This window comes from Poecile atricapillus, chromosome W, assembly GCF_030490865.1.
Source record: "Poecile atricapillus isolate bPoeAtr1 chromosome W, bPoeAtr1.hap1, whole genome shotgun sequence".
Taxonomy (NCBI): domain Eukaryota; kingdom Metazoa; phylum Chordata; class Aves; order Passeriformes; family Paridae; genus Poecile; species Poecile atricapillus.
In genome coordinates, this window is record NC_081288.1 from 103,581,450 (window position 1) to 103,593,730 (window position 12,281).

At 43.2% G+C, this 12,281-nt stretch overlaps 1 protein-coding gene across 1 annotated transcript in view; it reads left to right on the top strand.

Moving 5' to 3' along the window:
- The window catches only part of LOC131592121 (potassium voltage-gated channel subfamily KQT member 1-like), a 492,490-nt gene that overhangs the window by 262,853 nt on the left and 217,356 nt on the right, over positions 1-12,281 (top strand). Inside the window, exon 13 of the mRNA XM_058863404.1 lies at positions 7,720-7,795. Within this exon, the coding sequence (XP_058719387.1) occupies positions 7,720-7,795 (76 nt within the window). The remainder of the gene's footprint in view (positions 1-7,719; positions 7,796-12,281) is intronic.

Here is a 12,281-nt window from a genome sequence, read left to right on the forward strand (position 1 = left end):
TGTGTATATGTGTGTGTGTCTATGAATGTGTGTATATGTGTGTACATGTGTATATGTGTGTGTCTATGAGTGTGTGTGTATATGTGTGTACGTGTGTATGTGTGTCTGTATGCGTTTGTGTGTGTATGTGTGGGTGTGTTTGTGTGGGTGTGTGTATGTGCATGTATTTGTGTGTGTATATGTGTGTGTGTGTATGTGTGTGTACACGTCTGTGTTTATAGTTGTGATTCTGTGTTTGTATACGTGTTTATGTGTGTGTATGTATTTATGTGTGTGTGTACATGTGTGTGTGTATTTGTGTGGGTGAATATGTGTGTGTATGTGTGCACGTGTGTGGGTATGTTTGTGTATATGTGTGTGTCTGTGTGTCTGAGTATATGTGTGTTTGTGTGTATGAGTGCTTCTATGTCTGTATATGTGTGTCTGTGTATATGTCTATGTGAGTGAGTGTATATGTGTATGTGTGTGTATGTGTTTGTATGTGTGTGTATTTTTGTATGTGTGTATGTCTGTGTGTCTGTGTGTCCATATGTGTGTATGTGCGTTTTGTATGTGTGTGTGTATATGTTTGTATGTCTGTGTGTGTGTCTGTATGTGTGTGTCTGCGTGTATGTATGTATGTATTTTGTGTGTATGTATATCTGTGTGTGTGTGTGTGTGTGTGTGTGTGCGTGCCACTGCCGTCTGGTGTGCAGAGGCAGGAGAGTTTGGCTGCTCTGCGGGACAGAGTTGTGGGCGCCCACCCACTTCTGTTCCTGCTTAGAGCAAGTGCTCAGGTGCTACTCTTTGGAACCAGGCTATGAAAGTTGTTGAATCCTCACCAACTTCCCCCCCCCCCCCCCCCCATCTCCCCCCCACCAGAGGGAGTGAGAGACCACAATTCCTGTGTAGATCTGCCCCCATCTGTATTGTTTCCATAGAAAATGCCACAGGGAAAGAGTGTGCAAATGTAGTGTCAGTCACAGCCCTCTCAGGCTGTTGTCTCATCAGCTGCTTATCCTGAAGTGTCCCAGAGATTGCTGCATGTGGTGCTGTGCTCCTCCTGAGCACTACCTAAGCAGGGCCCAGAGCATCTCTGTCCATTTGTTCTCTCCTGGTGGATGTTTCTGGCACATGACAGACCAACACCTTCAAGGCTGAAAGAGTGTTGCCCAAATCCAGGGGTTTGGGATAAAATTAAAAGTTTAGCATGGTAGATATGTTGGGCTACATTCAGGGATAAATATTACCTGGTCAGTAGTAGCTATAATTACCCATCATGGACATTTATGGTCAGAAACCGATGAAAGTCAGCTAAAATCTCAAAAAAATGTTTAGGATCACTGCCACAGTGCCCCAACCCCATATCAGAAAGATAGCTCTGCTTGCAGTACAGAGCAGGAATTTTTTTCACCTGGAGCTGCTGTGCTCCCTGGGGATTTATTGGGGCAATTAAGATGACTTATTCATATGTCTCAGTCTATGGATTTGCACCTTTTCATGCTATTTTTCCATCAAAGTCAAGTTTCACACATTTCTGAATCTCAGTTTAAAACTAGTGACCATCAAATGTGAGCAGTCACTTCTATTTCAGAATTTTCTCCCAATGAGATTGGTGTGAGTTTTGCCAATTGGAACACAATGATATCAAGTGCTTTGGAATGATTGTTGGGTGACCTTCTCAGCTATATTTCACAAATAAATGACTTTTCTCTGTAAGAATGAGGCTGTTCAGCTATGCATCAAATTCCAAGAGTTCAGTCTCATGGTTTTGAAAACTTTAGCTTGGTAACACAATGCAAAAAGTTCTGTAGCCCTGATTTCTGCTGAAGGAGAGAAATTAGGACAAAATTATCACCTTGGTGTGGTTCCACCTCTGAATTCTTTAAACTTGTCTATTTAAGCCTGTTTAAACAGTGACTGAACCATCTCATATGGATTAGTCTAATAAAAAAACCCCTCAAGTATATATATGAAGTTTCACATCATTTATTTCTAGGGGATAATTTCAAGTTTTTATCTTAACTGCTACACAAGGGAGGTAGGCTAACCCCTAAATCTTAAACTGTGATTCTTTTCCAGTTATTAAAAAAAAAAAAATAGATGTAGGGGCTGACAAAGATTTCTCTATCAATTCTGTGCCATTTGCAAGCAGAATGTAATCTCTGTTCTAGTCAGCAACCACAGGAGCTCAGCTGGGGCCCTGAATGTCAAGCCGAGAGCTTTTTTTCACCATAATAAAGGTCCTGCAGGCTAAACTGCTGCTAGCTCAGCGGACGGAAGATATCGGAATGTAACGGAAAGATAGAGTCACCCCCTCCTCTATAGTTGATGGTAATGACCCCTGTAATTAGCCAATAGCACCTAGCTGTGATGAAAGCAGATGGGAGTAACACTGTGAAACTAGGTTATAAAGTGTCAAATTCTCCAGCAATAAACGCCATTTCTGCCATCCATCACATTGATGCTTGTGTGCAAATGGACCGAGTGGCCTGGGCTTGGCCACCGTGCTGCTCCTGAACCAGGGTGTCTGCCTTGCATAAGGCAGCAAGGTGGTGCCAAAACCCAGGAATCAAATCCGAAAAGCGGGATCCAAATCCAGAGAGCGAGGATTGCCTGGATGGGAGCAGCGGTCAGGACGGCTGGACCGGTCCTGGCGGGAAAGACGTTCCTGGGCCCACAAGGAGATGGAAGCGCTTGTAAAGGTTGTATCGCAATTACATAAACAATGGGGAATTAATTGTAAACCTAAAGACTTTACTCTTGCTGTTGCAAGGCTTTTGCATATTGGGGTCATAGACCAACCAGTAGAAATTCTCCACCCTGAGGTGTGGGACAAATGTACCAAAGCCCTCAATAATGAAACCATGGATTCAGGCAGTGGGAAACATCTTAAGTCATGGGGGAAGGTTGTTAAAGCTCTGCAAAAAGCTATACAAGAGCAGGAAACCTGGAGGGCGGCAGAAAACTGTCTGTTGGCCACGTGGAAACTGGGAGTCAGTGCTACCACCCAGACATTACAGTCCCCAGACGAGAGTGGCTCGGCTGAGCCAAAGGGGCCACAAGAGGGTGATACGCCCCCTCAATTCCCAAATCCCGATCCGCTCACAGAGAACAGCAGCGGGCAGAAACTTTCTGGAGAGAGTTAACAGAGGAAGCCAGGGGTGCTGCGGGGAAAGCCCGGGGGGGACCACCGCCCTATGTGCCCCAAAATGGCACCGAGCAAAAAGACAAAAAGCGAGGAGGAAATGTCCTTGGTAGCAACAAGGAACAAACACTGGCATTGATGAGCATACATGGTCGGGAGGATGAGAAAGATAAAGTATGTGAGAAAGAAAGAGGCTGTGAAGTGAAAAAGATAAGGTGCAGGGGTAGTGCACAGAGAAAGAGGGAAAGGAATGTGAAGGAGAGAACTGGGGGGGGCGAGCTGAAAGGGGGAAAGGAGCAGAGGGCAGAGTGGAGGGAGGAGTGAAGGGCAGGGAGAACCAGGAGGGAGGGAACAGCCTGCCCACAAGGGACATAGGCAGGGCCAGAGCCCAACAAAAGTCACGGGAAACCGGAAATGGTGAGCCAGTTGAGTTCTGACTCCGACAGAGACACTAGCGAGGACAAGTGGTCCGAGACCGACTCCTTAGAGGAGGAAACAACAAAGATAAACAAGAATATCCCCCTCCACATCAAAAAAGAGCTGAGAGAGGATACTCCTCTCATGGACTGGGGAGAGATAAAAGCTGCATGTGCCAGCTGGGTCCCTTCAGCTGCGCTAGCGTTCCCAGTCCAGGTGACAGAGGGGGGACAGAGAGTTCACTCACCAATAAATCCTAAACGGCAAGGTTCCAGCCTGCAGCGGCTGATGGGCACAGACCCGAAAATGATTACCACATGCCTATCAGTTTATGACTTCAGTGTTTCTAACGATTTTTGTGTGCAACTTGTGATTGTTCCCAGGGTCCTGTACCACCCAGATGAAGAGTTGAGCCTGGGAGCAACTGGTGCTGCCACAGATGTCTCTGCCCTCGTGACCCAACAACAGAGACTGTCTCAGCTACAAATGACAATTGATAAAGACTTGCAGATAATTGAAAAATCTATCTCCTTTCTAGAACAGTCACTGTCTTCACTCTCTGAAGTTCTCCTGTAAAATAGACATGGGCTAGATCTTCTGTTAATGCAGCAAGGAGGCCTCTGTGCCGCCTTAAAAGAAGAGTGTTGTATTTATGGTGGTCACACCGGAGTGGTCAGAGATTCTATGGCCAAATTGAGGGAAAAACTAGCCCAGAGAAAGAGAAATAGAGAGGCTCAACAAGGGTTGTTCGAATCGCTACTTAACCAGTCTCCGTGGCTGACCACCCTGGTGTCCACCCTGATTGGGCCAATCATAATGATCTTACTAGTGTTAATCTTTGGACTGTGTGTTTTAAATAAGCTTGTGTCTTTTGTCAAGAGCTGACTAGAGAGGGTCAACATCCTGTTTGTAGAAAGACAGCAGATGCTCTAAGAATAAACTTGGTCACCGTGTGTGCCTTATGTTTGTTAATGAAAAACTGTGGTGTCTATTTTGTAAGTTTTTAGCTTTTTAGTTTAGTGCACCTTATATTTTACTCAAGTCTATTATATCTACTTTTAAAACTTTTCATAATATAGATAAGTTAGATAAAATGTTTAAAAACAGATATACATAAAATAACGTTAGAACTTTCAAGACTAATACACCTTAGCAAATTTAGTTAGGCAGAAGGAGGGGGGAAAATGTGGGCAGCTAGGGCCCAGCAGTCGGAAGATTTCGGGATGTAACGGAAAGATAGTCACCCCCCTCCTCTATAGTTGATGGTAATGACCCCTGTAATTAGCGAATAGCACCTAGCTGTGATGAAAGCAGATGGGCTTGACACTGTGAACCTAGGTTATAAAGTGACAAATTCTCCAGCAATAAACGCCATTTCTGCCATCCATCACATTGATGTTGTGTACAAATGGACTGAGTGACCTGGGATTAGTCACCGTGCTGCTCCTGAACCAGGGTGTCTGCCTCGCATAAGGCAGCAAGTCACATTCACCCTGCTGTCTCTCCTGTGTGTTTGCACGTGTGAGTGTATTTATGTGGACATCTACATGGATATACACAGATAAATGAAATATGGGCATACAGGCAGTACAGACACGTATTTGTGCATGTATTTGATATTCTGCTGGGACTTGAAGTGGAAAGAGCAAGAAAAAGCTACTGAAAATTTATTTTAAAAGCCTGTGGCTGTGGCATCTTCACCTGATCAGAAGCTCTCAGGCACAGGGTGAGATTATTGGGGTACAGGGCCAGGAGTTGGATGCAAAGATCCCAATGGGTCTCTTCCAACTCAGCATATTCTGTGATTCTTTGATAAGCACTATTTTCCCCAACAAATAATTATAAAAATGAATTAGTATGCTAATTCTTAAAACACAGTCCCTGCTTGTTTAGCCTTTATTTCATTCACTTTGAAATGATCCACTGTAGCCTTTCCCCTTTTTAAAGATTTGTCTCTAAACTCTGGCACCCAAGTAGGTGGTTAAGCCAATACTTCCTTTTCCCCAGCCACACACAGTGGGAAGAGGCAGCATATCATGTTTTCAGGAGACTCTTGCCGGAATGTTTTCCTGGGATTATCATCACATGTAAAGGATGATGTCCATATAAAACATAGATTTCCCAACAAAACAGCTTCCTTGGAAAGAAAATTTTGTTTTCTTTAATTAACTTATTTTGAATGAATAAAGAAGTCCACTGGGAAGGAGTCAGTCCTTAAAGAAAATACTCATTCTTATAATTACCATGTTCCTGCTTCCTCTCTACCCTGCCAAAATTCACCATAAAGAAGAGGTGTGGTCATTAATTGCCTGCCAAATGGCAAAATTCATATTCTGCAAATGCAGAATATTCTAGGTGAAGTGATCCAGATGAGCTATAAAATATCCGTTCTGTGTTTGAATACCAGTACAGAAACACACGTGTGCTGAGATGATGTGATGTGTTCATTTTTATTCACTTTTTTTTTTAGGACACTTTGATTTTTCTTTCCTTCAAAGTACTTTTTAAAGGACTTAATTTCTGTGCAATAGAGCTCTGTCATGGGGTGACTTTACCTTTAAGATGGCTTTGGGAGCTAAGGAAGTTAAAGCTGCTGGTGGCTGATGGGAGTCTTTTCTCCTGAACAATTATCGGTCATTTCTAAGAATTGACAGCAGTTTTAACCATTGAAAAGTGAGATCAACTTGTGAACACCACCTTAAGATGTAAAGCCAGAGCTCTCTTGTTATCTTTGTGTTTCCTGCTTCTGACAAGGTAACAAGGCTCTGTCTTGGCCTCCTCCCCACCCTCCACGCCGGACAAGGCCGCAGAGGACGGAGGGTGGGGGGAGGAAGAGAAATGGAGCCGGCCAGCTTGGCTTAGTTTGTAGTTTCTGCTGCTGGACTGAAACCTGACACTATAAACATCTGCAGCTTTTCCAAGACTTTAATTCTTTTATTACCTGGATAAAACGTACAGAGTACTCCTTTTTCCCAGAGAGACAGAAAGACAGAGAGACAATCAACATGAAGAAGACAGTGAAGAAAAGAGTTAAGTTTTAGATGGGGAAGAGAGAATAAGGAGATGCTTTATAAGCTGAAATATTTTTCTTTTAAAGCTATGGAGATAGACAATAGTGTTCTGAAAAAAACTCCTTTAATTCATGACAGAGTATATTGGGAGGAATGGAGTGTTCAAAGTGTGGATTTTGAGTAAAAAGTAGAGTAATTGTGATACAGTGAGGTGCTGGAACAGAGTGAAGCGAAGATTTGAAGCCTTGGGAGCAATGAGAAAACTGTTTTCCACCGAAGCCCACAGAGACAGATGAAGAGGACTTTTGCCTTTGAATAACTCATCCTTAAAATGACATCCCTAGACTCATGGCCCATACACACCTCAGAGTGATGTGAAATGGGAGGAGTGAACTCTGATGACAGATTTCCGGGCAGCTGGCATCAAAAAAAAAATAAATAGAAAGCTATAACAGAAATAGTTTTCTTGTAAGAAACTCCAGAAAAAGACTTCTGTTTCTCTACAAAGACTGATAAAAAGACTGTAGCAGGAATTAGGACTGTTTTAAACACCAAAGTTCCAAAGTTTTTTGTCTCTATGTTGTCATGTGAACAAGGGAATGGTTGAGTAGTGGGGGATAAAAAAGTTTTCTGGAAGTTTATTCTGGTGTTTTTATTCTTGTAGTTTTGTTAATAAACTTTCTTTATTTCCTTTTAAGTTTTAAGCCTGTTTTGCTCTTGTTCTAATCCATATCTCACAGCAAGAAGTAAGTAATTTTTTTAGTTACTGCTTTCAAACCACGACAGGCTCATGGGCTAACACTCAGTAAATGCTAAATAAGGAATGCACTCATGGTTCTAAAAACATTTCACATTCTTCAAACTGATGCTAGTTGTACGCATTGACAGTAATCCTGTCTAATCCCTTCCACATGTATTATCGTTGTACACCTGCTTTCATTGTCTCACTTATCAGTTTTGAATATTAAGAACCATTATTTGCAGGAAGGCAAAGCAGCAGAATAAAGCATCCATGCACCCACATCTTGCTATGCTGCAGTTTTGCATTGTAAAAATAAAACATAGTTGTAGATTTTGGTCCTTAGAGTCAACATCTTCCATTAAGTCATTTTTCCACCCTCCTGCCCCCCCAGCTGATGTCTGTCTGTTTGTGTTCCTTGGCAGACTGACTGAAGCACACAGAATAGCTGTGAAAGTCATCAGGAGAATGCAGTATTTTGTGGCCAGAAGGAAATTTCAGGTAAGCAGCAGGATTAATTACAAGTGCATCTCATAAGCTTGTGTGACATCAAAGGTGCTCTCAGAGTGGACTTATGTTGGTGAACATGGTTGTAATAAGTCAAAGGTATTCTTGAAGTTCTTGGGCTCACACCTTTTGTTAATTTTTTAATGGTGTGGGCAAAATTATCAGTGATGTGTGGATGTAGTATGTTACAAACCCCTGACTGTGGAGGCAGCATTTTTATTTTTTACTTCTCTTTTTTTTATTGCACTTTTGTTTTTGATGTTCTGTTTGTTTAACTATACTGACCAATACTTCTCCATCCACTGGCAGAAGTGAAGAAAACACTGGTGTTGGGATGAATGAAAACTATGTCAGGGTGTCTGCAAAAATACTGATCATAACAAGAATGTTATCAGTCATCTCATCAATTAGAAAATGTTCAGTCCTGTGCTGCATATGGCTGACTGATCAATAGCTCTCACTGACCAATACTGTGGGTGCAAAGTTGCTTTCACAGGTGTGACCCACATTTATAAATGAATTTCGTGGAAAGGGACTTCATAGGCCATACTTTATAAAATTGTGGAATGTCGCCCTGAAAACTCAGCTTCTGAGCTTGCTGACATGGTTTTCTAAGGACTTTCCCAGGACAGTAACTAGAAACATAGATATGTGTACATTCTTTCTGTTACACATCTTGTGATGGGCATCTCTCATGGCCGGTGCAGTGAGAAAGTGTTATCCTGGCCGTGGTCAGAAGCCTATAAATCCTGGGAGGAAAAATAAACTCTGCTCTTTCTTTCACCACACCTCGAACTGTGTCTGTGTGATCTATTCATCTTCAGCAGTAACAGTGGAGCACCTGAAAATTCTGGAAATTTGCTGTCTTTATGAAGTGTTCAGTTAATTTTCTCAATCAGGTTACATAGTGCTCAAACTAAATGTGCTGCATTGAAAATACTGTTTCATTTTGCCTGCTTAGTGAGACTAATTATGATAAAACTTGTTTGGAATGTGATCCTGATATCATCATTCTCATCATCCATGGGCTGGAAATGCCATGGAAATGAAAAAATAACTTCTGGACTGATTTTCAAAGCCCTCATTATTTCCATCTCAATGTTCATGCTTTTTTTGTCCAAGAGGCTCCAAAGCAAGTTAATGGCCTTTCATAATCCTTCTGAAGAGGTTTTAAAAAAATAAATCAAAAAGCTTAATTTCAGGGAAGTTTGATTAGAGCTGAGCACTTAAATGCAAGGGATAGAAGCCTGAGATGAGATTCCAGCACTCAGAAGACTCTAAATTAGGGCAGATAGGGCAGATCTTATATATCTCCTAATCTCATGCAGATGTATATCTTCAGATAACCCTACCTCTTGAAAGAAGACTAGGAGAAGTCCATTTGTTAAATTCAGAAAAACAGGAGAACAGGATTATATTGTAAATATACCAGAGAGATAAACACTGTGGGAAATTTCAGAAAAAAAAATAAAAGAAAATAGAGATGCCAGTTCAGTAAAACAAAATCAGTTTATAAATGAGTTAGGTTAAATATTAGAATATTTAAAATCACCAGAGACCAAATGTTCTGGAGCTATGAGACAGTAGCAGTCATGCCAAACCTTAAAAACAGAATTTCATCAATCTATGGAGAGAATTCTGTGACTCAGTGACAAGGAAGAAGAAAGAATAATTTTTTGTTTCTTCCTTTCTTGGGGCCATGAAATACAGTTTATAGGACTCTGCATGCTAATTAGATTTTGGAAGTTCAAAGCTGTGTAATATTATTTATTTTTGCATATTTTGCATGTGAAATTTGGAATACTGAGCTCAAATGGCCAGGATTTGGGATTATGAACAGAATGAAAGTCAAAGGAGTTGTTCAAGTGCTGCATTTAGCACACTTCTATGGAAGCCCATTACCTCCTGACTTCAGTTGTATTGTTCTAGCATTTCCTAATAAAAACATGACAGGGGTGACGTGGTTAGATAGGGAAAAGCCGATCAGAAGATCTCGGGATGTACGGGAAGATAGGGCCCCTTCTTCTCCAAAGTTCGCTAACCCATAATAACATGGTGATGACGTAAGCATAACACAGCTATATAAAGCTGTGCATACCGGAAATGTCCACCACATTGGTGTTTGTGTGTGATTAGCCTGACAGGCCTGTACTCATGAACCGGGTCGTCTCGCCTCATCTGAGGCAACATAGTGGTGCCGAAACCCGGGACCGCTCCCTGACACACGGGTACGAGCGGCCAGGATATCGGGAGTCTTGCCGGACGCTGAGGGACGGCTGGAGCGGCGGGACCGACTTCAGCGGGGAGGACGCTCCCGTACCGCCGAGATGGAATCCCTCGGCAAGGTAGTTTCACAGCTGCATAAGCAATGGGGAATTGACTGCAAATCAAAGGACTGTGAATGTGCGGTTGCCAGATTAATAGAATTATGTGTTATTGATTATCCCGTAGATATTCTTCACCCAGATTGCTGGGATAGATGTACTAAGGCGCTCACGGATGACGTGCTGTGCTTTAAGTCCAGCAAGTGTCTTAAGAGCTGGGCGAGAGTTATGCAAGCATTGTGAAAAGCGCTCCAAGAGCAAGAAACTTGGAAGGCAGCTCAAAGCTGTTTAAAAGTTACACCACGGGTGGGGGTTGGAGCAGCTACTCAGACCACGTTTGCTGACTGCCCCACTGATTCTAACTGGCCATCCAATGATGATGGCCGACCCAAGTCGCCGTCCCGCCTGCCCAGCCCTAACGCGGGTTTGGCCACGGAACATAATCTGCCTCCAGGGGGTACCGATGCCACAGAGCCGCGGGGCGCGCTTGACACCGCGGTACCTGGAGACATTGGGGAAAGGCCCCCACCATACGCGCCGCGAAATGGTGCTGGGGAGAGGAGCAAGGGGCGGAGTGAAGGGTGCCTAACGCACTCAGACATATGCGATCAGGAGTCTAACAGGAAGCAGGAGGATAGCGCTGATGGTAAAGGGGAGGAGAGCCCACAGTCCAATCAGGGAGTGTGCCCTAGAATATCTCCTTGTAAGGAAAAGAACCCGCTGGAAGGAAGGCGGGGAAAGGGAGGGGAGAAAACCGCTCCTGGGAAAGGGAGAGGGCGGAGTCCCACCAAAAAGTATTGTAGCCCGGAAGCCCACTGCCACTGTAACTCCACAGGTATTACCCCGTGTATTTCCATCAAACATTTTGATGAAGCTAATGATTTTTGTGTCCAAGTGGTTGTTATCCCTAGGATCCTGTATTTTCCTGGAGATGAATTGCCTTACCACCAAGAGAGAGGTTTCCCATGCCAGAAGCGAGAACTCATTACCACCGTAAGCCTCGCGGTACTTTTGGGCCTAGGAGCAACAGGTGCAGCGACAGGTGTCTCAGCACTAGTGACTCAAAACCAAGGTCTAGCCCAACTGCAAACAACAGTTGATGAGGACTTGCACAGAATCCAAGAGTCTATCTCCAACTTGGAGCGATCCCTCAACTCCCTTGTTGAAGTCGTGCTGCAGAACAGACGCGGACTAGATATCCTACTCATGCACCAAAGAGGTCTGTGTGCTGCCTTAGACGAGAAGTGTTGCTTCTACGCTAATTATTCAGGGCCAATCAAGCAGTCCATGGCAGAGCTTTAGCAGAGACTTGAACAGCATAGCCGACATCGTTCTCACCAAAACTGTTTGACTTGATGTTCAACCAGTCCCCATGGATTGTTACCCTCATATCCACGTTAGCAGGACCAGTTATAGTTGTTGTGTTTGCACTTATACTTAGTCCTTGTCTTCTTAACAAGTTAGCCCAGTTTGTAAAAACCCGTTTGGATAAAATTGACATTTTATATTTAGAACAAAGACAGTTAACCTGAGTTTATGTAATAGTTTGTTCAGAGTACTAACACACTGCAGTAACGTTTAATGTTCATTACTAACAAGTTCACAGTTTGTTGTTAATTACATATTTAGTTATAAAGTTCTGTTCATGGAGAGGGGGGAGATGACGTGGTTAGATAGGGAAAAGCCGATCGGAAGATCTCGGGATGTACGGGAAGATAGGGCCCCTTCTTCTCCAAAATTCGCTAACCCATAATAGCACAGTGATGATGTAAGCATAACGCGGCTATATAAAGCCACGCATACCGGAAATAAACGCTCTTCACCATCCACCACATTGGTGTTTGCGTGTGATTAGCCCGACAGGCCTGTACATTAGCCGTCGTGTCACTCACGAACCGGGACGCCTCGCCTCATCTGAGGCAACACAGGGGATTGTGCCAAAATTTGGCAAGACATAAGATGACCAGATGCAAAAATTTATGGAGAAAGAGGAGGGGGAAATGGTGAAAGCTGGAGGGATACTTTAACTCAGTTTCAGAGAGGACTCAGGCAGATTGCAGCGTCCAGCACTTCACAACTGTAGGATTCAGAGCTGTTGAGTTGGTAAAAGGGATAACAGACATTTTCCCTCTCTTTTGAGAGGGAAAAGAAATTTC